This window comes from Carettochelys insculpta, chromosome 24, assembly GCF_033958435.1.
Source record: "Carettochelys insculpta isolate YL-2023 chromosome 24, ASM3395843v1, whole genome shotgun sequence".
Taxonomy (NCBI): domain Eukaryota; kingdom Metazoa; phylum Chordata; order Testudines; family Carettochelyidae; genus Carettochelys; species Carettochelys insculpta.
This window is the reverse complement of record NC_134160.1, coordinates 1,968,254-1,995,310: the sequence shown is the minus strand read 5'-3', so window position 1 is coordinate 1,995,310 and position 27,057 is coordinate 1,968,254. Positions and strand designations below refer to the sequence as shown.

Below are 27,057 nucleotides of genomic sequence, written 5' to 3'. Positions count from 1 at the left end.
GCGCCAACTTCCAAATAGCGCCCACCACATCTACATGTGGCGAGCTCTCTTTCGAAGTTGAAATCGACGTAAGGTGGCGAGACGTCGAAGTGGCTATCCCCAACAGGAGATGGGAATAGCGCCCTACTTCAATGTTGAACGTCGAAGTAGGGCATGTGTAGACGATCTGCGTCCCGCACCATCGAAATAGCGGGGTCCGCCATGGCGGCCATCAGCTGAGGGGTTGACAGACGCTCTCTCTCCAGCCCCTGTGGGGCTCTATGGTCACCGTGTGCAGCAGCCCTTAGCTCAGGGCTTCTGGCTGATGCTGCGGCAGCTGGGGATCCATGCTGCATGCACAGGGTCTGCAACCAGTTGTCGGCTCTGTGGATCTTGTGCTGTTTAGTGCAAGTGTGTCTGGGAGGGGCCCTTTAAGGGAGCGGCTTGCTGTTGAGTCCACCCTGTGACCCTGTCTGCAGCTGTTCCTGGCACCCTTATTTCGATGTGGGCCGCTTTGGTGTGTAGACGCTCCCCTGCAGCGCCTCCTTTGATGTAGTGCTGCCCAACGTCAACGTTGAACGTCGACGGCACCAGCCCTGGAGGACGTGTAGATGCTATTCATCGAAATAGCTTATTTCGATTTCGCTACATCGAAATAAGCTATTTCGACGTAGCATCCCCGTGTAGACGTAGCTTTAGTGACATAAAGAGTAGCACCAGCACTTGGGCTGTACATAGAGAACAAAAGATCAATTGTTGGCACTCTGCCTGGGAAAGGCTGCCAACCCCCGCCCTAGACACAGCTCCTAACTGCACCAGAGTGTGTGCTGTTCCCAGTCTGCCTTTGAGGCAGGGAGTTTGTTATCTTAATTACCCTGCCTCTCTCTCTGTAGAAACAAAGGGCTTGTCAGTCAAGTCACTGAAGGATCCTTAGATGATCATGACAACTTCAGTGGAGTACCTGGAGATAAAATAGGGAACAAAAGGTAGGACTAAACAGTAGTGTGCCCTAGGGTCTGTACTGGGACCAGGGCTGTTCAACTCACCCATAAATGATCTTGAAAGGAAACTCAGTCTCAGGAGACTGAAGGCTAAAAGCAAGGCCTCCACGACCTCAATCATGAGCTCCAGTACACAGATGACAACATGGTTGCTGCTTTTTCCTGCAGCCCTTCAGACCATCTTAAGTGTCTTCAGTGAAGCATACGAGATTGTAGGACTAACACTGAACATCAGAAAGACCAAGGTCCTCCACCAACCCTTGCTGACAGAACAATCTCATGTACCCTCCATTGCAGTCAATGGAGAACTGCTGGAAAATGTGGAGCACTTCCCAAACCCACTCGCCCTTTGCAGAGTTAGTAATGAAGTAAGAACAGACATTAAAACTTTAAGCCTAACCAGAGTCCATTATGTGCCTGGCCACCAGATGTCAGGACATGTTGGTATTAGAGCTGAGTGGATCAAATGTTTATTTTCTTTCGTTTCTATAGCAAGTAGATACAGTGCTCCTCTTAGCTAATTGCTAAGTTACCTATCAAAAACCCTGGAGTTTTCCAATGCCTTTGTAGCCCTTGGAAAGAGGTGATGTGTGTGAGGGAGGACAGACAAGATCCCCCTCCTCCTTAGTTTCTTGACTCGTCCAGAGCATGTTCAGTAACACTGCTGAGGGTCCATCAAATTCCATTATCCAACCTCTTTGCCTGGCAGACCAGATCATTGCTCTGTCTAGTCTAGTGTGGCTCCTCTCTTCTGCTGCACAGGGTCAGGTTATGCAGCCACTGTGTCCAGCCTCTCTTGGGAGATGTGATTAAATGGGCTTCTTCCTGGATAGCGGTGTCACAGCATGCATGCCTCGTTTGCAAGATAACGACGGAATGAGCATGTTTTTAATGGCTGCCTTCCTTAGCCTTTATCGCTCTGGGAAGAGGAGGAGAGGGCAATCACCCTGCAGGAGAGCCCAAGCACAGCACAAGCTAAAAATGAAGAGCTGCAATTTATCTCTTGTGCCTGGGTCAGAAGGATGCTTCAGGGACTAGAAGACAAGAGAGCTGAAGGATGGGAATGAGGTTCATTGGCACAGTTCACTGATGACGTGTTGAAGGCCAAGACTACAGCAGGATTTAGAAAAGAACTAGATCAATTCATGGAGGACAGGCCCACCAATGGCTATTAGACAGGATGGACAGAGAGCTGTCCCTGACCTTTGCTTGACAGAGCTGGGAATGGGTGACAGGGGATGGATCACTTTAAGGTTACCTACTCTGTTCGCTCCCTCTGAGGCATCTGGCACTGGCCTTTGTGTGAAAACAGGACACTGGGCTAGATGGCCCTTTCATCCGACCCAGCAAGGCCATTCTTATGTGAAGCTGTGTATGATTTCCAGAAGTGTTCTTTTATGTCACAAAATGCAATGTCATAAAAAGCAATCTTTTACGTCATCAGATGTTCTGCAGTGTCATAAAGATGGCCCTCTCTGAACCGTATGTGGCCTAGCCGTTCTTTCCCATCTCTGACAGAACCAGTTTCTTGAAAGCATGGCATGGAAATGGCCTGGAAAAAATGATCAGCACAAGCAGCATTTCAAACCTGAGCTATGCAACCCACTCTAGTTTATTTGTTTCAGGTACAGAGCTATTGGCGATTGCTTCCGATTGGCATGGCATGACCCAATGTTGTGTGATATAGACAAATAGAAACCCCCGCAACTAGTCATAAGTCATTCGATGTTAAATAAAAATTCATTCTGATCTGATTCCTGCTATCAAATCCAATAGCGAAGGCGAGAAGAGGAGAGTGGCTAAGTACCCATGCTTTGCTGGATAACTCAGTTATGTTTGGCTAGGTTGTCACATACATTGTTATGAGGGGGAAGAAACACAAGCACTGCAGTCATAACCTGTGTGCACAAATGAACCCTGGGATGGTGATAAGTGACAGACTGGCAGCTCTGCCCCATGAAGTACCCCCAGAGCAGGTCCAACGCAGGCCATGCCAGGACACAGAGCCGTGTGGTACCCACCCTGATCCAAAAATGAAGCTTCAGCTTGTCAGTCTCGAAGGCCCATTAAGCCACTAGGGTCTGCGCTGAGATTCCCCTCAAGGCAGTTAATTCAGGGCTGCTGTGTCCTTGGAGTCCTGGTAGCAGCTGTGCTGCGGATAATCCACTGAGACTGAGAAGTCACTTAGCCACTGAGCAGCCACCTGATACTAATGGTGTGACAGAATGTTCCCCTCCTTAGCTCAGTGACATAAAGAGGAAAGAGACTTCCCCAGTCCCTTCCTCACCCCAAGGCACAAAAGCCCCAGGTGGGAAGGCTGAGGCATGGGCCTCCTGTTATTTTTTTGCTGGAATGACAACATTTACAGCTGAAGCAGACACTCACCCTGCTCCACTGCCTCTCCTGCTAGTTGTGAATGGCCTTGCACAGCCTGTGCGGTATGGCATTAAGAGTCTTGCTTGTGCCTGGGGCAGGAAGCCCCTCGCTGACCCATCAGCCTGCATAGGGCCAGAGAACAGACCTAGGATTCGCTCCAAGAGTTGATGTGGAGAGTAAAAAAGGGGAAGCAGGAACAGGAAGCATCCCCCTGCTAGTGGAAATCTAGTGGCTCTGGCTGACGTCTGCCAGCCACACACACAATCATTCAATTGTCCACTGGCACGTGTGAATAAGGAGCAGCTGTTTCTCAGGAGTGCAGGGACAGCAGGAGATGCTGCAACTTAGCACCTTGTATGTGTGTTGGCAGAGCTGTACGTGGGAGTTTGCACTATCCAATCTGAGCCTAGGTGGAACACCCGCTTTCTCTCTGGGCACCAAATCCCTCTCCTTCTGGTCTTCCTTTTCCTTTTCATTCAATTCCTCCTTCAGTTCATGTATTTGATTTGTCAGTTTTTATTGCAATTTCTTTTTGGACCTCTGTGCTATATATCTGCATCTCAACTGGAAATTCTATAGCTCTGAAGAAATGGGTGTGTCCCATGAAAGCTCTTCTCCTAATAAATTATTTTCTTAGTCTTTAAAGAGCTACATGACTACTGTTTTGTTTTGTTAGAATACAGACTAACATGGCCACCTCTCTGTTAGGATCTAGTATGGTGTTTCTTAAACATTTTCAGACTACAGAACACCAAACAATAATATTTTTTTAATGTGGAACACCTAAGAAAATTTTCTTAACCAAAACAAAACCACCAAGCGGCAACCTATGCAGCAAAATCAAAGTGAAATAATACAGTCAGGGAGCAGAGCAGTGAGGAAGTAACATTATATCTGATTTAAATAACAGAAAATATAAACTTGGAATTATTTTTCCAACCACTGGCAGAACCGCGAGTTGTTCACAGAGCACCAGTGTTCTGCAGAACATAGTTTAAGAAACATGGCTCTAGAACATTGAAGTCTCAGTGTCTCTTCTCCCTTGTCATCTTAAGTAAAGGGAAGAGCTGCTATATCTCAGGTACCTCAGTGTGACAACTGTTGGCATCTTACTGCTGACCAGCGTGGGTTACTGACCTAGCCAGTAGCACAGAGAGCCAGACGAGAACCCCTAAACATAAGGCAAATCCACCACAGCATTGTATAAAGCATCAGAGAAGTCAGGCATTTTCAGCCATATATATGGATGAGAAATACAAGCCTGCAGCCTCCTACCAGGACAGTGGTGACAATAAGAGATCTGTTGGTCAGTGAGTCTGTGACATTGGGCCCTCGTCCCTTCGAAATTTCTGTGATGTTCAAACCATCAGATGGGTTCCAGACTCCAACCTGAAATGAAGCAGAGAAACAAATCACTAGATGCTCAACATGCTTTGTTCAGTCTCTCCCAGGATCCTACTGGATTTCCATCTTCTGTCACACATTCATGAGAGAGCTGAATGTACCATGTTGCCTACCCATAGAGAAGAGAAATTACCCCTCCTGCTGCCACCCGTGCCAAGCAGACATTACAAATATCGAATGCTTTTCCTTTTTGCTGCCTTCTAAATGGCAACACTGGCACCTGTGGACAAATATGAAGGTCCATAATGTCCAGTACTCATTCAACAATGGACAATAGCCCCAGGTGGTACAGGAGCTCGGGATGCATTGAACTCCATCCAAACCTCACAGCAACGAAGGGTCCTGTGGCACCTTATAGACGAACAGAAAAGTTTTGAGCATGAAACTCAAAAGCTCATGCTCAAAACTTTTCTGTTAGTCTATAAGGTGCCACAGGACCCTTTGTTGCTGTTACAGATCCAGACTAACACGGCTCCCCCTCCGATACTTCAAACCTCACAGTGACTATAGATATTCCTGAATCAAAGCATCTCCAATGCAGATCTTTAATTCTTTGGTGAAGGGCAGGTTTGGCACCAGAAGCCCCAGATGGCAACATTTCCAACCTTGTTAAAAGAGTTTAAAATCTAGACCATAAGTTTACAACTTGGGCCCATTTCCAGCAGTAACTAAAAAAAAGTCAGGGCACCGGCTGCACAGAAGGCTTGTGTTCACAGTCTTTAAAGTTCTATGCGCTGCAAGGAGTCTTGTGTATTACAGAGACCAGAGGACGGGGCTGGAGTCACGTTCAGTCTATCCTTCCCATCGTATGAAACGGGAAGCCATAGCAACTTTGGTGGGAGGGAAATTCTTGTGTGGAAAAGGTTAGAATAGAGTTGGCTAGCAAAGGATATTTATGATAAAAAAATAGAAAATATGTTGGGGGTAATTGCTGGAATTTGTCGGTTTCTAACAAAAAAGAAGAGAAACGTTGGGTTTGGGTTGGTTTCTGTTTTCAAAAGTCTGAGAGTGTTTTCATGAACAAACTAGAAAGTTTCAAATGAAATAAAAAATTTCCATGAAAACTTGTTTCTTAAAAAAATTAAAAATCCAGCCAAAGGTTGTGTAGTGCCACTTAGAGGTATTTGGAATACATACGATGCCAGGCCTGTATGCAGGGAGTGGGCGGGGGTTCAAAGGGTAAAAATGCACCCTATCCCCCTCCAGTTTCTCTCCCTCCTTCCCTGCTGCGCTGTGCAGGAGGAATCTGCAGGGCATGATGGGGGGACCAAAGCATCCTGGGAGCTGTAGTTCCTTTGTCAGCTTCCTGCCTAGAAAGCTGGCCCTGGATCAGGGAAGGGACTATATTTCCAAGCATGCCCTTAGCTGCTAGCAACATGAAAGGAAGGGGGACAAGGGAATATTGTTTTTCACTTACGATATTACAGCAAGATCCCAGAAGGTAATTTACACCTTTATTACTGTACAGATTTTTAGTATGTATAACAAAATCAGTCACTGTTTCCACTAAATTTTTTCATGAACCTCTCTTATGCACATTCACTGCACAACTATTTTGAACTCCTTTATATAAAAACTACAGTCCATATTTGCAAAAAAAAACAAAAAAAAAAAAAAACCCAAAAACAAAAAACACCCCTCCCCTCTCCCCCGAGAAATCCCTGCACACAGACCTGGGTGTGCATCACCGTTCATAGCAAAAAACGTATCTGGGCAAGTCAGGCACTACCATACGTACTAATAGGGAAACTATAAAGATACGATTCTGTTGTCTGGTTTGCATTTCAGGACTGCTGCAATATATTGTTAGTCAATTCTTCCAAGACGGCAGCACTCAATTTTGCCACTGGTGAGAGTCATATCCCTGGATCCAGCACACAACACGCAGTGCAGAGCCACACCATCAGTGTGAGAGGAGGAATTTACTCAAGTAACTTAATGAAGAATTTTCCATTCAGATAATATAGTTTGAGTTACAAGCATTTGATTTTTGCCAGAGGGTCATGATGTCCTTGCAGAGAAAAGTGCTGCGTGGCACTGGTATTAGAGAGAGAATTGAGAAATATGAACTCTTGTGACTCCAGGTAAGAGGGCAGATTCTACACTGCACCCAATAATTACTGCACTGGCGCCCCTGGAGACACAGACAGAGAGCATAACACGAGTGTAACAGAAGGGAGAGCAAGCTCACCTGCAACTAATTTTGCTCCATTTTGCACTAACATAAAAACTAGTAACTCTGGGAATGAATCTGAAGTGGACACACAACAAACAGCCGTGAACACCCAACATTCACTTCTCGTGGTGGGAGATTGCCTGTCGTGCGGTACTTGCACTTTTCTCTGCAGCAGGTGACAGTGGCCATTGTCCAAGACAGGATCCTGGACTACACGCACCATGTATCTGATCCAGTCTGGGAAGTCCTGCATTCCTCTCTATACACATATTAGGTGCCTTTATGAAATGTTGCAAATAGGGACCCCATATTCATTTTAAACAGCTCTCTTCTAATGAGAAAGAGGGGCCAGACCTTTAGCAAGGCAAAATGTTACCATCTCATTAAAGCCAGGGGAGCTGGTGGAATTTACAGAGGACCTGGTCCAGCATCATCACCAATATTAGGTCCAATTCCTTTTATGATGAAGATCGACATGCATGTCCGGCTGGCTGCTCTTAGGTGCTGCTTGGGGTGTTACAATTCAGCTCCCTTGCGTGTCCAGCCACCATCTATATTTTACAGGTGTTAAAAACCTTTTAATCTGTTGTTAAAGGCCTGCATGGCTGTAAATGGGAAAAAACAAGACAAAGAGCACTTTGGGAAAGGAACCTCTCAGCAAAGCGCTACGCTCAGCCTCCAAACCCACTTTCCTCCACTGCCATGGACAGAGTTCTGGAACGACCTACTCAGTGTTATGATGTATATGCCAGTGGTGTGCAGAAGCCCTGTGGTGGTAGACATTCTGGAAACACAAAGAGAGAGACCACGTCTTCCCTGACCAACTCATAGTCCAAATAAACAAGGGTGGGAAGGAAAGCCAAGGCAGTGAATTACCCGTTGTCACAGAGGAGCATAACAGCACAGCTGGCACTAATATCTGAGCCACCTGGATCCCAGTCCAGTGCCCTGTCCTCTTCACCATGCTGCCTCCTGAGTTTAGAACCTCTGATCTTCTGCAGAGTCCTTCATACTTTGATCTCACACCACTCACCCAATGCTAATGACTGTCCCACCACACAGCAGGAGCAGCATTTGACCACTGGGCAAACAGAATTCCTGAAAGGGGAAGGCCTGGCCATAGCCAGCAGATGGGTTTGACTCCCAGGGCTCGCAGGCATAAAGAGGTCCCTCTCCAGTGAAAACACTGGGCTGCTCCCATTCACACCTACAGATGATCCTGCCCCTTGTCCTGCTGTAACCACTCCTCTACACTCTCTCAGAGCACAAGAACTGAGGTTTAACATCTCGCAGCACATTCAAACCTTGGGGTTGTCCCATGATGCCCATTTGAGGTTATTATGCTCCCAAATAGACAGAGACACAAGTAAATAGGAACAGCAGAGTATATAGGAAACGTAATGAAAACAGAGAGCCCATGAACCAATCCCACTGGAGAGCCAGGTACACCCAATTATTGCTTTGTTTGTTTATGTTTTGTGTTTCTTTGATTTTTTTCATTTTCTTTTCTACTTTTTTTTTAAATAATTCAGTCTCCCAAGCCACCACTGCTTTCAGTGCCTCCACAAAAAGAGTTTTTGAAACAATTAATGCTGTTTGCCAGGAACAGCATAAATTTTAAACGAGTTTCTGTGAACTTTGTGAGAGTTCCTAAATATTTCACCAAAGCCAGGCACGCTTCCCTCCCTCATCCAATCACACAGTAGTTCAAATGTCAGGCGATTCTTATTGTTAAAGGGAAGAAAAGCAATAACATAAAAAGCCTTTGGCAAGGCTACCCACTGAGCTAAGAAGCCCTTGCTAAATTTTCCTTAAGAAAAATGAAATATGTGGAACTTAAGTCTGCATTAATCAATTTAAAAGTTAAAGAAAAAGATGCAAATATTCCATTAAGAGAACTGTGCAAGTGAGATAGTTAAATTGCATGTAATTATGGTTGGATAATACCACTTTAATCCGCCGAACATCCAGGAGGTAGCAGGATCAGATGTACAATCCTAAAGCTCAACAAATATAAGCTGTTATCTATAATGCAAAGTACACACTGGGATTCACTTGGCTGGGCATTTCATTATTTCAGATTACCTATTAAGAGAAACTTAGTGTCCACAGAGATTTGCCATCGATATTTTAAAACAGCAAAGAGCTACAAAATTTCTTGGAAAGATGGAGATTAAGCAGGAAAGCTGAACATCTTTGAGAAATATGCACCAGGGTTTGGCAGTTTCCTATGAGCATTATGTAACTCGTGGTAGTAATAAACACCACCTGGGTCAGTGATTCTCTCACACAGCCGAGGAGTATTATATTGCCTGATGGATATCTTGGCAGTACTTTAAGGTTCAGATTCACATGAAATTGAAGACTTCTGCCATTTTCCCCTCTTTACTCCTTCTCATAAGACAAGACCAGGGTCACCAAATGCAATCAATAGGCATGGGTTTATGACAAAGAAAAGGAAATACTTCTTCACGCGATGAAATCAACCTCTTGAACTCCTGGCCAGAGGATGTCGTGAAGGCCAGGACTTTGACAGGGTTCAAAATAGAGCTAGACAAATTCACAGCGGGTAGGTCCACCAATTAGTCAGGATGAGCATCCCTGCCCTCCATTTGCTGGAAGTTGGGAGTGGGCAGCACAGGATGGATCTCTCAATGATTTCCTGTTCTGTTCATTCCGTCTGGCCACTCTCAGAAGAGAGGTACAGGGCTAGATGGATCTTTGGTCTGACCCAGTGTGGCTGTTCCTGTGTTGTGTTCTTATGACTTCACCAGTATTGTTGCTGGGAAGCAGGCCACTGGCACAGTGAGCAGGCTGGGCTGATATTATTCACTGGCACCAGTCCTAGCAAATCCCTTTGCTAAGAGTCAGCACCTACATCAGGAATAAGCAGGAAAAACTCAACCCCCAAGGTTTCTGCAGTCCCTAAGTTTGATGGCTTTCTAACAGTGGGGAGTGAATTGGTCTGTACTGGTGTGCATTGTCCATGGTAAAAACCAGGAGTCCACTGGCACCTTGAAGACTAACAAAAGTATTATGGCCTAAGCTTTCATGTTATACAATTCAATGCATCAGCACTGGCCTCCCACCCCTGTGTCCAGCCATGAGCTGTGCTAACTGAGAGACGCAATAGGGTTGTGTCTGTGCTGCTAGCTTGCCCCCCGCTTCAATGGACAGCAGCTGTATGCACGCCCCTTCCCAATGGGCAGTTTCCAAGCAGGCCAGGAAACTGACCTGCCCTCGGTTTTTACTACTCTTCCTTGGATATCAAAACCCAGCCAGCCAAAGAACAAAACCCACAGGGGATCATCCATCTCCTCCCCATCTCCGGCTGCAGAGGGCCAATCAGGGCTGTAACGAGCTGCGTATATCTCCAACCCTTAGGCAATTCTCACAGTAGGAGATCAAACTAAGAGGGAGCTTTAAAGAGCTGCTGTCGCCACAGGGGAACTGCTGCAGAGCACTTCATAAACCAACTGTGTCGGCAGCACTTGGACTGGGCTTTTTTTCCCCTCCTGTCACTGGCATGGAAAAAATACTCCAAGCTCCTGGTTGCTCCGCAAGTTGCGGCTGCACCATTTGCCATGTGTGTGCTCCTGCAACGTTCTTACCCCGCAATTCCAAGCCGCAAATATCCTTACGACAAACACAGAGGCAAAGATGAGGCTGATGTGAGGTTTTCGTGGGACCCTGAGTGGATCTTTTGAAGGTTTCATAAACTCCATAACTAGCCAGAAGGACAAACTGTACTGACCTTCTCAAGTCCATCTTCTTTGAGGCTGATGATGTCCAAGTCAAAATCTGTCCTTAACCCGCTGGTTTTGTTGAAGACAATTCGCCCAGTTAATCCTTCCCATTGGGCCTGCAGAAGGGAGAAAGGGCAACACAGCCATTACTCAGCATCATAAATCATCGTTTGCAACTGCTGTACAGTGCTTCGTTTTAATTACTCCTTACACCGATCCTCTCTCCCTGACGAGCATGATTAATTAATAATCACCTCCATCATTGCTCATGCTGCAGCCCAGGCTGAAGTTTGCCATAAATTCTATTATAGTTCTTGCCCTGATTTACATTTTCACCTTTTGTATATGACATCTATCTCAGGACGTATCCCTGGGATGCTTGTTCAGTGCAAAACGGGCTGTGTTTCTGCTTGTGTCTTTGTACCTCAGACTGACAAGGTTGGGAAGGGTGTATCCTTCGGCATTGGACAATGTCACTTTAATACATAAACTAACACCCCCTCACCTCCCGCCACCTGCGGGAAATGCTGATTGTTTCCTTGCCCTTTGCAAGGTGCTTTGGAGTTGAAAAAGTACTTAGCATTCTCTTCTCTGGTTTCCCAAGGGGGAAGCGAAGCACAAAGAGGGCAAGAACTGCTCAATGCTTCAACATTGGGTGCTCAGAAACTGTTGGGCCTCTGAGTCCCAGGGCTGGGGCTGCTGCTATGCACAAATATCCCTGCAGGGCTTGCAACACACTCCAGGCTTCCGTTTTTGCTGCGAATAATCCTGAAGCAATTCTCTCTCGCAATGTGTCACTTTGGGCAGAGAACAGCTGCATAACCGGGTGCTTTCAGCACTCACCCAGCATGGGTCTCCCTGCTTCAGCGATTCTTTCCTTACTTGCCCACAGTGTATCATCCTCAACAGGAGAGACTGCAGGACTCCCTGACTAGAATATCCTGCTGCTCTCACCCCAGAGGCGACCGATCATGCCCTCAAATCCAGAGGGGGGAGGAGCTTAAATGGGAGCAGGTGTCTCCCACCTCCCAGGTGTGTGCCCTAACCACCGGGCTACAGGTTATGAGGGAGGTTGCTGCCCTTCTCTCCCCAACCTCTGGGCTTTGGCACAGCCACCCCAACTCCAGAGAGGGCTCTTGGCTGGGATGTGCAAGCAGAGCTATCACCTCCCTGTTGCTTGGCTGCCAAGAGAAGGGCGGCACTTAGCACACACGTTGGGTCAGCATCTGATTGGCTTAGGTGTCTCCCTGCTTAATGATCCTCAAGCTGTGGTGCCTACCTCTCCCCACTCCTGGTGTAGGTACCTGGGCACTTTCCTCAGGCCTCGTGAATGGTGCTGAGAAGTTAGGAGTTAGCAGGCTGAGCGTCACAGCCCCCAGCTCCTTGTATTTGGTGCTGTGCCACTTTTGCTAGGGCTGAGTTACTCGAGCAGCAGCGCCTCAGGCCACTGCACACACAGATGCACTTGTGAGAGTACCACTGAGAAGGAAACTCTTCCGGTACAAAGCACTTGCGAGGAATTGAGGACTTTCACCAGCACGACTGCATCAGCAAAACTCTGCAGCCCTAGCTAGTTACATGGCTAACATGTCTGAAGTTTTCACCAGGGTGGGGATTAGATCTCCTGGCTCCTGGTCCTGTGTTCAGACCATTTGAATGTGTTTCTCTCTGAGAGCTGCCAGGGGTACCCCCAGCCAAATGGATCAGTGAACAGCACCATTGGAAAAGCCAACAGCAACAAAACGCTCCGTTTCTTCCCAGAAACCACTTGCTTCTCCTTTAAAACAAATAACCGTTCAGATTCTTTGGACTTGAAGGTCAGACACTGAACTTCCAGACCTCAGTTCAGAAGTCCGCCCTAGTCCAGAAAGCATGTAAGGGCCCCAGGGGCATTCTGCTCTCTTGAAATGCAACCCCTTCCTGGATAGAGCATAGGCTGGACCAGTGTGGAAGGGAGATTGGCAAATGGACCTGGAGCCAGTCCCACTCTTAGGAAAAGAGCAATGGTATTGCTAGTGCCTTTCTGTCTTGCTCCTCTGCTGGTGTTTTTATGAACCATGGCCCAGAAATTAACCTCTCTGGCTTCCAGGGCCAGACATGCTTGTGACATTTCCCTGACTGCAGGATGCCCCGACGCCCTCCTCCCATGCACATTGAAGGACAGGAGCTTGGCACGTGCTGAACTTTAGGCTGGTCTTTCCCTGTTCCCTTTCTGAAATGCCAGCCTGGGAGCATGCCTGCTCAGCGACGAAGGCCCGGCTCTGCTCATTTGGCTTTCAGAGCTCAGGTGCAGCGTGCTCCTCTCTGACAAGTGAATCTCCCTGGGGTGCATGAGCCAGAAATATCCCCTGACGATGAAGCTGGCACAAGCTGGAGGGGGACTGGCATGTTTCCCAAATCCCCATCAGCTCTCCCCGGGGACAAGCCTGGTTGATTCCTCCAGGAATGAAGGCCCCAGCCCACCTCCCAGGCCTCTCGCCCTGGTGCTTGGGGAGGGCTGCGCGCCAATCACTCTGTGAAGCCGGCAGGTGGGAAGTGCAGCTGGGGAGTTCGCACAGTGTCTGAGGTAGTGAATCGGAAACAAACACAGATGTGCTCTGAGCACTTCGCCTCCTTGCTGGGGCTCCTCCCCCAACACACTGCAGGCGGGTGACGGAGCTGGCAAAGCAGGGAGGTGTCACATTAATGCAAGGGCCCAAGGGAAGTTGGAGCACAGGTCATGCAGAGCCCCCTTTCTATGGACAGCGACTGCAGGCAGTGCTCCCCCCTTGCCTCCCCCTCTTCCTAAGGTGCCCGCCAGCCTCAGGCTGCTTTACCCCTGCACCCAGAGCCACGTCGGCCTCGGAGGAGACCTGGCGCACACCTGTCCCCCAGGAGGATCTGTCGCACCTTCGCTTTCTCGTGTCCAAAATAAATGGGAACAAGATAGGGTGAGCTCAGCCGCTTGCCCCAGGGCCCTCTGCAGAGAGCAGACCACAGCTCGGTGCTCTGCTGCGCAAGTCCTGAGGCCAGTTGGCCTTCAATCTCTCGCCAGGTCTGGTCTGGAGGTGCCCAGCACTGGGGAGGCCCTCCCGGTCCTGGAGGGGATGCCCAGTGTGGTGGCACTGAAGAAAGAGGCCAATGAATCTGTGCCACAGGTCCCTCTGCCAGACCCAGTGCTCCTGTCTGGCTGCTCCCATATGAGCCTCTTGAGCAGGCGCTGGCCAAACAGCGAGGAGACCTGCCTGCCTCCTTGAGTCATTCAGCAGGGTATTGGGCTGCCCAGTCTCAGCCCCGGGCCCCACTCAGCTGAGGCTGCAGAGGCAGAGTCCAAGCCAGCTGCTAGAGGTTTCCAGGGAGGCAGGACAGGAAGCTCTTACAGGCGATAGCAAGCCTGGCTGTTTCCACAGCTCCAGCAGCAGCGTAAAATAATGTGGCCTGAATATGAAACTCACATGTTAACAGGCACAGCCAGAATAATGTCACAGGGCCTTCATTAAATGGGACTCAAGCCCTTAATCACAAAGCGATCCCCAGCTTGCATCCATCTAATAGCTGGCCCATATCCTGGGCCCCTCAATGAGCCCTTTGCCCAGGGGACTGTGGTTCACCCTGTGCACCTCTCTAGTTTTTTTAGGCTGGGATGGTCCCCCTGGGAGGTGAGCTACGTTCCCCTAGTAGGAGCAGTAACCCAGGGAGTAAGTGGAGGGCCAGCATGGTAAGAGAGCAGCTCCCTGCCCTGCAGGACTGCTCTCACAGTGCACACCTGGCCGCATCTCCTTCCTGTCTCTCTGCCATGCTGCGATTTGCTTTGCTGGTTGCTCGCAGTCACTGCTGTTGCATTGCTGTTTGCCTGCGTAAGCCAGCTGCAAACAAACAGTTATGTGGGCTGAACCCAGGGAATTCATAATTACACAGACCAGAGGCAATGAAGCTTCCACTTCACTCCTGGACTCCTGTCTTACCAAATTCACTCCTCTGCCCAGCCCAGCAGTCAGCACAGGGGCAGAGATGCAAGACGCTGCCAGTTTTGCCACCAAACCAGCATCAGGGGCCACCGGGCAAACATTGCCGCAGCAGGCAAAGTGCTCGTGCTCTGCTGGGGAAGGAATCGCTTTGTAACAAGAGCAGCCAGCAGCAGGCACAGGACAGTGTCAATGACAGCATGGCAGATTTTAGCTCCTTTCTGCCATCTTGCTGTGACCCCACGGAAACTATCTGGAGGACAAAAGTGGGATGTGAGTGGAACGCAGGCCCTGCGCAAGCCTTCTGCACGGGGTGACTATCACCCCCTTGGAAACAGGCACACTTGGGATACTGTCACGAAATGCCTCCCACACAGCCAAGAGCGATGCCACGCTCCTTTTCAGGAGCTCAGCTGTCACACGCAACAAACACAGACCAACGTAGCCCGTCTCCGGCCCCCTTACGGATGGGGCTTCAGACATCTCCAACTTCAAATGGGGCCCACTCTGTGTGCGTGTGTGTGTAGGGGAGGCATTCAGGGGCCTGGAGACAAGGCAAACAAAGGGTGGGAGGGGACATGTGGAGTCATCCTGCAGGTGAGGGGCTAAGGCAGGAACAGATGTTGCAGGTCTTGGCTCCCAGCCCCATATCCAATCTACTGGACCGCCATGACCGGTCTCTGTCTGCGAAGGCCAGGGTAACCCAGCTGCCTCACCACTCAGGTTACTGATCAAAGCTCCACAGTCTGTTCTATCGCCACATCTATTTTCAAGTGCATCTTATTGGGTCCCAAAGGGCACAGCCAACAATCGGACTCCTGGAGCCTAGCGCCCCTCCACCTCCACACAGGCTGTCCCTCATGCTCCCTAGTGTGTTGTCCAAACTCTGCACTGCTTCTCATTCCGGGCTCTGCACAGTAGCGCCCTGTCTGCCCGCCCGCCACCGAAGGAAAGGTTCACGCAGCAAAGCAGGCATTTACCTCTTTTATGAAGTTCATGAAGCGGCCTCCGAACCGCCAGGCCTTATGCCGATGGCACTGCAGGGAGTTCACAGTCATCTGCGGGGCCCGCTGGTAGCACACGGAGACGATGTGAACAGCATCATACAACAGGGCAGCATCTGTCTAAAATGAAGGGGAGCAGCATTTGGGTGGATAACAGTCGCAAAACAAACAGCCATAATGAGGCAGAGCCACACGGTGCCCATTGCACTTGGAAGCTCTTTTTATCCAGACCTTTCTAACAAATGCTCACAGCCAGGTACTGACCCATGGGGGGTGTCTGGAGGTCACAGGCACCCTCACTGTCTGCCCACCCTGCACTCACTGTCAGGGCAGTGCCGCTTCCAGAGCCAGAGGCGGGTGGGGGCAGAGGATGGGTGGAGCAAGGTGTTGCAGAGGTGGAGCTAGTGCAGGGAGGGGAGGGAGTTAGGGCTGGAGGGAGCTGCACATGGCAAATGGCCAGTACACACCCAGAATTATTATTTCTGAGTTACTTCTGGATTTGGACTCAAAGTTTCTGGACAGAATCTATTGTTTTGAAAAATTTCATTTATTTTTTGATGGAGAAAATCCCAGTCTCCATTTTTATATTTTTTTTCAAATTGTGGAAGTCAACTCACTTTCTCACACTGTTTTCTCTCCTGTTCCCACTTCCCTGCTTAAAAATCAGAGTAAAAATAAATGGCAGTGAGTAGAATTTTTCCCCTAACTTAAAAACAAACAAAATGTCAATTTTTTTTAAAAAATGGTGTAAAACATTTTTTTTTAAAAAGTTGTCACTGAAACCACTTTAAGAAATGCTGACATCATTTCAACCAATCCTCATCTGAACGGGTTTGCTCATTGGGACAGAAAATGTGTCTGCTCAGGCTGAAATTTTAGACTTTAACGGAACTGAGAAATAGCTGCAGCTATTGAACAGCAAATAGGTTTGCTTTTGTGGGCAGTACTTGTGGTTTTGTTCTTTTCTAAATGGATAGTTATGTACACAACAAAGAAATTCTTCAGAACAGGAGGTTTTTTTCCATTATGTGGTAGTTTACACTAAAAGGCGACAGTCATCTCTTTAAATCACAGACTACGAGACTATCATCTCGCTATCTGCAGCTATTTTAGGTAGCTCTTATGCACCTTCCACTGTCCTATCTACATGTCACACACAAAGGATTGCTAGCACTTTCTAATGAAATGTTGGACACAGAAGGGATCTAAAAAGATTCTTTTTAATGGAGCCCCTTTCCTCTAAGGATTTCAAAGCAGAAAAATAGTGGTGTCTATTTCTCGGTGGGAAAAATGAGGACTAGAAAAGTTAAGTGACCAAGGTCACACAGCAAGTCAAATACAGAACTCTGCTATTCCTTTTTAGAATCACTGCAACACAGAGAAGTCAGAGCTGCCGTTACAAGAAAACAAAGGCAAAGCATTCCCATTTGGAGAGAAAGTTGCAATATGAGGAACTGGACTCTGAATAAAAACTTCCCCGCTTCCCTGGCATCTTTTCCTGGACACTGGTGCCATGAAATCTTCACCCCAGCAGAGATGCCTGGCTGTCTTGCTCTCAGGAAATGGCCGTGATGAAACTGGGACATTCCAGGCTGCTGCTGTCTAATGTGATGGTGGGTGTGGGGTGTGGAATGGTTTCACAACTTTGCCCCTCATCTCCAGACACATTAATACAAGGTGAGTGGATAGATACTGATACAGACACAGTCCCTCACAGGGGTGTCCTCTCTCGTGAAAGTTCAGGCCTGGTAACCCCACCATCAGCCACAAGGCAAATTTCAGCTGCAGCCCTACGAGAGACGCTTTTCAGAGGTCAGAAGAGAATTCTGATTGTGCAGACCGAGCTCCTGCCTCACACAAGCCAGAGATCCTGAACCATTAAACGTTTGGAGTACAGGGAATTATTCCTCCTGCAAATCTCACGTGTGACTGCCTGGGAAGGAGCGCTGCAAAAAGGGATCTAGAGAGGTCATAGTGGACCACAAGCTAAAAATGAGTCAACAGCCTGACCCCAGGAAGCCAGGCCTGGGGGGTTAGGCACCAGCCTGGGGAGATGAAAGCAGCTACTGTACCTTCACCTACCAACCCGTACAGCCTTATGGGGCCGCAGGGAAGCCCAGCTCCCAACACACGAGTGTGAGCTCTGCTCCTATTCTCCACACACTGAGCTCCCAGTGGAGTCTGTGGGAGGCAGGCGTGCAATGAACCTCCCAGGGTACTCAGCGTCTTACAGGATTGTGCCCTGTGACATATCACCCAGCTGTCCTGAATCCAGCCCAACCCTCGGCTGAGTTCAGTGCACAAGCTGACCAGAGCAGCAGATGTGTCCCTGGCACATGGCGAATAGTGCACAGCGTCTGGGATTCCCAGGGCCTATTCTCTGAACCAGGCTGCTCATGGACGGTGAGCCCCTCCCAGAGCTGCCTGCCCCAACCTGACACCCGGCTTGTGGGGAGCAAGGAGGAAAGAATTCTCTGCTCAGCCTCAGAACATCAGGGGTTTTAGCACATGCCTCATGCATCTGTCTAGTTCCTGGAGTGCTGTGCATTGGGCCAGTGCAGAGAAATCCAGGCATGTTCCAGCAAGGAATCCAGCAACTACTGGATTAAAGAAAGAGCTATACTCCTTTGCCTCCCGTTCCCGGCACAGACTGAGCCGAGCAGCATCCTGAGCTAACAGCTTTGGATTAGTAGCTGTGCATCAAGATTTGGTGAAGGAGACGTGACAGGGGGCTGCACCATTAAGACTAGTCAGAGAGCTGTGTGGAAGCTCCAGCTCTGGACATGCTGGCTGACACAGAGGAACTCTAACAACAGTGGCACAGCGGTGTTCCTCTTAGCTGAGTTTCAGGTGCCGCCCAGATGGTTATCAGAATGGCTGCAGCTGACAGCCTGTGTTTCTATTGGTGGTGCACATCCACACATGCCTGGGTGCATATAATAAAATTTATTCTACCCATGGATGAAAAAAATAGTGGGAAAGTTGTGGTGCAGAGCTGAGACTGCAGACGTTAAACCCCGGGAGTTCTACTGTATTTAAAAAGGGATTCTAGAGAGCAGCTGCGGCCAGATGGGGGAGTACCTGGGGCTGGGGGTTGCAGTGGCAGCAGGGGGTCTCCCCCCAGCACTACGTGGGTGGCAGGAGTGGCAGCCTGCTCCACTCCACCTTACTCCTGGCTGCGCCTACCTTCTCTGCAGTGGGTGGGTGGTGCTGTCCCCACCAACCTGCTGCTGCTGCCGCCACCGCTGCACACAACCCCAGCCCCATGCCTGGTGGAGGGGATGGAGTAGGGGAGGGGCAGGGTTTGGGCCCTGCCCCTCAACAGCCCTGCTGATACTCCAGGCAAATATGGCTCCTTGCTGCACTAACACCGAGAGGGACCTCTGCAGCTTGGTGCAGGAGCCTCTACAGCTTGAGCTAAAAGCCAGCGGTCTCTCAGCTCAGGCTGTCCAGGACACTCTTTCTTTCTCTCTGTAAGTGGTCTGATTGCCACTGCATGGGACAGGGAAGCCCACCCCAGAGGTGCACGGCTTACACTGCTATGATGGGGCATCCAGCAATGATCTTTTGTTAAATTTCAAAACCAGAGAAATAATCATCAGGAAATTAATGACAATCCTGAGTAACATCCTCAGGAAATCACTCCCTCACTCCAGCCCATAAGGAGTTAGTGGCGTTCATGTCAGGGCTCCTCTCTGCAAAGCAAGGCACAACACACCCACATGTGCAAGGGATTGTAAAGTGACCCTCGTACCATCATCACTCCGTCGAGCAGGCCTGACTCCACCCGGGGCGCAGCCTGCAGCCTCTCCATGGACCATTTCTCAGTGATGGCAGCCACGTGAGGGTTCTCCACATTGAGGATCCGGAACCCCGTCAGGTTCACGCCAGAGTAGCGGTACGGTTCTAGGTCTAACGCATAAAGATCCTTAAAAGAAAGAAATCGGTTTTAACATTTGGTGACTTTCTTTCAGTGCTCTCATCCCCGGGGCGGGTCTTTGTAGCCAGCTAGAGAGCTCAGGAGTCACGAAGCAGGATGCTGCTATAGTAAATGCAGGGTGTAACTCCAGCCATTAGCACCATCAGTGTGTTAGGATGGAATCCTGGGGTGTCACTGTGCTCACACACACAGGAAAAGACAACCTCTTACAAAAGAGTTTGCCATCTAACCACTTAAGACAAACAGTGAAAAAACAAGACAAATAGAAATAAAAATGTTTTCTTCAACCCAAAATGAAACATTTTGTTTCCAAAGTTTTGTAGGCATTTTTTAAAATAAAAGATAAAGTCATTTTGAATTGAAAAAAGTCAAAATGCTGAAAGGAAACATTTCCATTTTGTTCTGAGTCGGTGTTTTTTTTTACTGAAACAATCTGACCAATTCAATCAGAATTCACAAAATGTTTTCCAAAGGGGAAAGTGAGCTGGTGTGCTCGGTGTGGTGCTCTAACAGGATGAAACTGGCCAGCTGGAGCACTTGGCCACAGCTCCTCCCAGCTGGGCTCCCAGGGTTCTCCTGCAGGCTACCTTGCTAAGAAGTGGGCTGCGAGGCAGGCGGAAGGCGCTGTACCTCCTCCACTGGAGGGGGACTGCTCCAGCCCCTAGGTCCCCTGTGCCCTTTAGGGGCAGTGAGGGGCTGCAGCCGCATGTACCCAGGACTCTGCTGCTCTTCCCCTTCCCCTGACACTCAGGGAGAGAGGGGAAAGTGCCTGGCTTGTGTGCCTCCATCCCACTCCTGGATGCCAAGGGGAGGGGCAGCGGAGGGCTTTGCTCAAGCTGTGCACTTTCTCCTCACTCAGCCCCCTTCCCAGTGCTCCCGAAACAGTGCCCTTGCCTCACCCACTCCTCCTGCCCAGCCCAGCTCTGAGCCCCCTCCGACTCCTGCACCCCCCACAAGCCCGTTCTGAGCCCCCCCAATCAGCTACCCGCCCCAAACCACTCCTCACCTCCCAGCCCAGTCTCCTGCACCCCCCACATGCCAGCTCCCTGCCCTGATCCTCGCCCGACCTCTAAGCTTCTGCCCTGGCTCCTACATTGCCCCATCCCTGAACTCCTGCCACACACATGCTAAGCCCCTGCCCTCAGTCCCCTACACTTAAACTTCTTCAGGTGCTGTTGTATCACACTGCACCAACCCCCTGCCCTGGGGACGTCCCCCACCCACCCCTGGGGATGCAAGAGGACAGTACTTGTAAGAAACTTAAGTTACTGTCACCCACATGGCTGACCTAAATCTGCATTTTTTCAAAAAAAAAAAGCTGTCTGAAAAATGTCATCCAACCCCAGCCCTGACACTATGCCTGCGCCCCACAGAATAAGCTCTTCAAAGCCGTTGCTTCTGCCTTTGAATTTCATCCCACAAAAGGCTGTAAGGTTTTTCCTGGAGAATTTGCTCTGGGCTGAGTCCTGAACTGTGCCATGGATGACAGAATAACTCCCAATTCAGAACGTCAACTGCAGATCACTAGAGAAGAGGCGCAAAGATGAATTTCTTGACATTACGACCAGTCAACACAGTTTGCAAATGAATGCATGTGGCCTTTATATAGTCAAGAGAGCGCAAGAGAGAACACAGGCAATCTCTAGCCGCATTGGAAACCAGCCCAAAGCTGTAACTTGGCAGGCAGGGAGAGGGGGTATTTGCAACCCTTCGTTAGAGCGCTTCCTTAATGCGTCTCTTGGCTCTGCCTCATCTGACTATTAACTTCAGTACAGGGAGGTCTGCAGCTCAACTCTGAATGGGTTTTGGATCCAAGACACGCCAGGCACGTACCACAGCTGTTTCACTCAGCAAAAACCAAGAACAGCTCACCCAAGGGAAACGAAAGCTGCCCGGCTGAGGAAAGTGAACGAGGGTTCCTGGGAGCTCACAATGGGGGAATCATGACAGAACAGGGCAGAGAACAGCAATCTGCAGAGAGCGTCTGTCCTGGAATAATCTGCTTAATGAGTCATGTTAACCATATTTTATTTTGGATGGTTTTCTGCAACAGCAATTGATTTTGTAATCCTGGATCATCCCATTCTTGCCATCTCTCTGCTGAGTCATTCTCTAACCCAGATGAGAAGTAACAAAAACAAGATAGTTTGCGTACAAGACCTTCTCGTGGGCCAAATTCGAGAAGATGATGAGTTTTTGTTTTGACTTCTTATTTAGAATGAGAACATCCCTGCAAAGCATGGTGAAAAACACCCACAAATGAAACGGTGACAAATGTCAGAGGGGTAGTCATTAGTCTGTATCCCCAAAAACAATGAGAAGTCCTGTGGAACCTTGTAGACTAACAGATTTATCAGAGCATAAGCTTTTGTGGGCAAAGATCCATTTCGTCAGATGCCCTTGAAAGCTTATTCTCTAAAAAATCTGTTAGTCAAGGCGCCACAGGACTTCTCGTTGTTCTACAGATGAAAAGGACAGTTTTAATTATGTCCCAATGGGTCGTGTCTGCTCTCTGGGATTGTCTCTTTATTCTGCGTTTGCACAGCACCTTGCACAACAGGGTGCTGAGCCACAGCTGGGGCCACAAAGTGGTGTGGCAATACCAAGCAAATGGTTTCCCTGCCAGATTCGATTTTATCCTGAGTTCTGCTCGTCAAAGTCAGAGCCCAACTTCCACAACGACACAGGGAATGTTGCAATTTGACTCTGGCTCCAGATGCAACAGTTGCAGAATTTCCCAGGACGAGGACACGCTGCTTGACCTCTCCGGGATCAGACACAGGATAAAGCCATGGAAATTACCCTGCGCTGTGGAGTTCCTTCGCCTATGGCAAATGACACTTTCTGGAACTTCAGCCTGATGGTGCTTTATTACTGGCTGCACTAGGTCAGCTGGCCCCTGGCTGTCTGCAGAGTTGAGACAACCAATGCTGCTTAGTGAAGTGGGGTCAGCCTCAGAGTTCCCATAAGCCAGCACTTGTGTAGCTGCCCAGGAAAGGCTCAAATGCTGCCCAGTTGATTAGCAGAGCGCCCACAGCCAGGCTTCTGTTTCTGTTGGTGGTGCACATTAGTACAAGTGTCAGTGCACATAAAACTATTCTGCACACTGATGGAAAAGATTAGAGCGAAACTTTGGTCAGGGGGGCTCCTTGTCAAGAGCAGAATGGTGGAGCAGCAGATCGGGACATGGGCACTGTGCAGGGCAGATAAAACCGGAGCTGGATATGAAAGTCTGTGTTAAGAGTACAGATCTCCCCACCACCCAGGGATTCCTGGGGGGTTGTTTGAAGCATTTTGGCCACAGGTGCTGCACCTACAGGTGCAGGGGGTATGGTAGTGCACCCTCCGGGATGGTTTTTATCACACGCGAGGCTCACAGTTTGGTTCACTGGTTCTCAGCACCCCCACTGCACAAATTGTTCTGGTCCCCCCACTCCCCTGGTGCTGGTTATTGAAGACTAAGACTTGCTTGAATGATTTCTGTAATTAAATGGTACCTGGGTGGGGGCACTGTTAGCCACCAGACAGACTGCGTGGAGTTTTCAATGGGTCTGCAAGAGAGGGGTCAGCTACACTGTGGTAAATATCAGGTGAGCAGATATCCTGCTTTTATAGGGACAGTCTGGCTGTTCCAGGGTTTGTCTTATGTAGGCATCTATAGGCACCCACTTCCTGTCCCAATTTTTCACACTTGCTGTCCAGTCACCCCAGGTAAATAGTCTTCAGCAGTACAAGGGAGGGGACCTCCAAGCTGTACGGAAGGCGGGGAACTTTGCAATTACAAGAGGCCCTTGATCTGAAGGACATTGGAGAGGTGTGCTGACTTCCACCTCATCTATGCTACCGCGGGCTGTTGAGCTCAGTTATGCAATTTCAGCCATGTGAATCACACAGCTGAAGTGGATGTACTTAGAACTGCTTGCTGCAGTATATTCACCATGGTAAGTCAACAGCCGATGCTGTCCAATCAAATCCACCTCCTCTTCTCGTTTTGGAGTGGATTACTGGAGTCGATGAGAGAACATTCAGTGGTTGATTTGTTGCCTCTATACTAGACATGATAAATTGAGCACCGCTGGATGCATTGCTGTTCACCACCCCCATCTGTAGTGCTGACCTGCCCTCAGTGATTTACAAACCCCCCCCTGGATTAGATGACCAGCCAGCCTGGACCCCAACACTAACTCCACATGTGCCAGTTCTTTGCTCAGCGTCAAAACCACAAAGAACACATTGTGTGCAGTTCTGACACTAAGCTGGAATTTGGGAATTTGTTCATCTCCTTCACCTTCATTCCTTCTCCACCATATTAGTTACATGTGTTATATACAATGCCCATGGGGCTGCAGAAACTCCATGCCCTTTTGTTTCCCCCAGCCTTCCGGACCCCCGCAACGTAGGACCCCAGCACATCAGTGCCCAGTAGGGTTCCCTCTCCAGAACTAATGAAGGAATTTGTCAAAAGGGGTAGGGATTAAATCTTGCTCTGCTGCTTCCCGGAAACTTGTGCTCTGACCTGCGCCAGGGCCAGCTGCTATTCCTGCAGGTGGTTTGTGTAAGCCGCTTAGAGAGTGCCCTGCTGGGCACACAGTCCAGCTCAGTACAGTACGTATTCTGAGCCACGAAGGCCTAAGGTTGTCTCCCTCCAAGACTGCAGCAGTCCCGCACAACAGTGGGGACAGACCATGCGTGCACGGACCAGCTGTTGGCAGGCTAAGGAGCTCACTGCCCTAAGAAAGAGCCACCACAGATTAAGCCAAAGGCTAAAGACAAGACTCTTTTCTTCAACTTTCAGAGTCTGTATCTGCAAAAACAACGAGCAGTCCTGTGGCACCTGACAGACTAACAGCTCTATTGGAGCATGAGCTCTCATGGATAAGAACCCACGTGCGCCATCCCCTATGTGCCTACATGCATGCAGGGGCCCTAGGAACCCAGCAAGTGAGTTCTGTTTCCTGATGGGAAGGGACAAAGGGAGCAATTGTTGTCATTGGTGTTCCTAAAACCTCTGCCCGATGTGTGGCCAGGGGCTGTGTGAGGAGGAAGCATTTCTGGAGTGTGCCATGACTGGCTGATGCTGGGATTAACAGGGTGGGAATTCCCGAGGAACACTGTCCACCCTCAGGATCCAGTGCTTTACTGTGGGGAGTAATACAGACCCCTCACTCTAGTCCGTGGCGGAGGCCCTGCCAAATTCATGGTCCATTTTGGTCAATTTCACAGTCACCGGATTTAAAAAATGGTAAATTTCATGATGTTGGCTATTAAATCTGAAACGTCGTTGTATTAGAATGGCAGAGGGCCTGACCTGAAAAAGTGCGTGCGGGTGAGCGTGTACACGTTGGGGGTGCGAGGGGAGGGGGCTGCAAGGCTACTGTATGGGGGTTACAGAATTGCTACTCCTACTTCTGCTCATCAGTCCAGCTGGATCCATGGAGTCAGCATTTCATTCCCCCTTTATTCTCCCTCGTCTCTCAGTGTACGCTCCCTGTTGTTCAGTGGGGACACAGCCTTGCAGCCACTTTCCCTCTGAACGTGGGGCGCAAAGTCGAAGGACACTCGGTTGTTGGAACCTCCGGCTTTCCTGCTCTGCCCTCAAGCAGCTGCAGTCACTTGACTTCTTTTTGCACAGCTGTGGCCCCATCCCACAAGCTGCTGAGCTGCCCAGCGGGGCCTGAGAGCAGCGTGGCAAGCCGGGCACTTGTGCAACCACTCAGGAGAGATTGGAGACTCCCCCACTGACTAGCAGAGCGCCTACAGCCAGGTGTTTAGTTTCTATTGGTGGTGCACATGTGCATCTTCCTCAGAGCACACACAAATATATTCTGCACGTGGATGGAAAAATCTGCATATGAAGGGAAAAGCTTAAATGGAACATTGCCTGAGAGGGCTAAGCACCTTGCTGGATCAAACCCTAAATCACAGGGTAGCCTCTTCTAGGGGTGCCATGTCCCACTGACCCCAACAGGACCTGAGAGTGCTAAGCACCTCTCCAGATCAAACCTTCAATCACATGCTTGACAGCAAACAACAGCCTCACAGCGCATCTTGCTGGATTCGGGCTCCCTTTTCTGTTAGAAGGAAGATACGGAGGGGACCCTGCATACTGAACTCAGCATTTGCCATGGAAAGCTTCAACTTTTTTTCTGCTGAGCAAAGCTGATGCAGTGTACTCAGCACCGATGAGGGACCTTTCAGAAACATTCCCTCTAACATTATAGACTAATTCATTAGCACCCCTGGGTTTAGTGCAGCCCAAGCTGGAGAATGTGCTTTACATGCTAGGAGAACATTGCCTTCAAGAATAATAGATAGAAACATCTTCCGGGCGGTGTAACTGTTATTTCAGGACAGTGGCATTAATTGTGATGGCTTATCTATTAATTTATTATCATTCTTCCTCCTCCCACCTCCAGGCTTTACCTACATATAAGCTATACCATAGGCTCAGTTGGGGATGATTAATAAGAAGTTATCAGAGAATTGTGTAAAGCTGCCTGGAATAGATAATGGCAGTAGGAGTAATTAAAATGTCTTTTGCATTTGCAAAATAAGATTTGCAAATTTTAAGGGTTAGTCTATTATGTTTGTTTCCTAAAGGGGAAAGATAAATGAGCTTTTTTAACATCATACCAAATTCAGGAGAGTCCTAGACAATAACATCTTAAATTAAAACAAAAAAACCCTGCAAGTCAAGAAGAATGCCTCCTCAAGTCAGAGGGGAACTGGCCTGTGTTTAATGAGGCTGAGATAATTTCAAGGGGAGCTCTTCTCATGCAAAATAAACCTGCAGTGTTGAAATACTGACTGCAGGAGGGAGGTTCAGGCTGTACTCTAAAAAGAGCTTCTGGCAAAGAGGTTCCTGTTGCCTCTTGAATCGTGGAACTATCACATCCCATCCACCGTGGCTAAGGTCCTTGTTCACAGGCTCGTCTTTCAGCCTTGAGCAGTTGCACCAATATTAAAGTCATGTGAAGAAATGATGAATCAACATTTGGGGCCTGATTCTCTCCTTGATACTATTCATGTATATCTGGAGTAACTCCAGCAAGGTAAACATAGTTATACTAGTGAAAAGCAGCATGCAAGGAGAAATCAGGGTGTCTGTTCACAGGAGCAGTTATGTGATGCTTCAGAGACACATATGGTTTTAAGAAAAACCTCCTATTCTTTGGTCTGCCTATACAAGTCCAACCCCATCTGCTGAGCCAGGGTCCTGGAGCTGTATCCCACACCCAGAGAAAAGCATTGTGTCTGGCTCTGCAGCTGCTCACATTTTACCCACAGTCTGGGGGGACAATAAGAGGAGTTGCACTGATGTGATACATTACCAGAGTGGTGAAGATGAAGTGGTAATATTCTGTCATCATTCCCATTGCCATGGCCTTAAGAAGAGAGAGGGGAAAAGAGAGTTAGCAAGAGTTTTGGTAAAACGGTGAAGGAAAAGTACCCCGAGGGATGATGCATGCAGAGGGAGATGAACCAGG

At 48.9% G+C, this 27,057-nt stretch overlaps 1 protein-coding gene across 1 annotated transcript in view; it reads right to left on the bottom strand.

The window, feature by feature from the left end:
- GRIK3 (glutamate ionotropic receptor kainate type subunit 3) overlaps window positions 1-27,057 on the bottom strand; it is a 225,250-nt gene that overhangs the window by 62,361 nt on the left and 135,832 nt on the right. The window contains exons 5-9 of the mRNA XM_074976648.1: window positions 26,902-26,955; window positions 19,385-19,558; window positions 15,607-15,750; window positions 10,691-10,798; window positions 4,632-4,745 (exon numbers count right to left, since the gene is read on the bottom strand). Coding sequence (XP_074832749.1) covers window positions 4,632-4,745; window positions 10,691-10,798; window positions 15,607-15,750; window positions 19,385-19,558; window positions 26,902-26,955 — 594 coding nt within the window. The remainder of the gene's footprint in view (window positions 1-4,631; window positions 4,746-10,690; window positions 10,799-15,606; window positions 15,751-19,384; window positions 19,559-26,901; window positions 26,956-27,057) is intronic.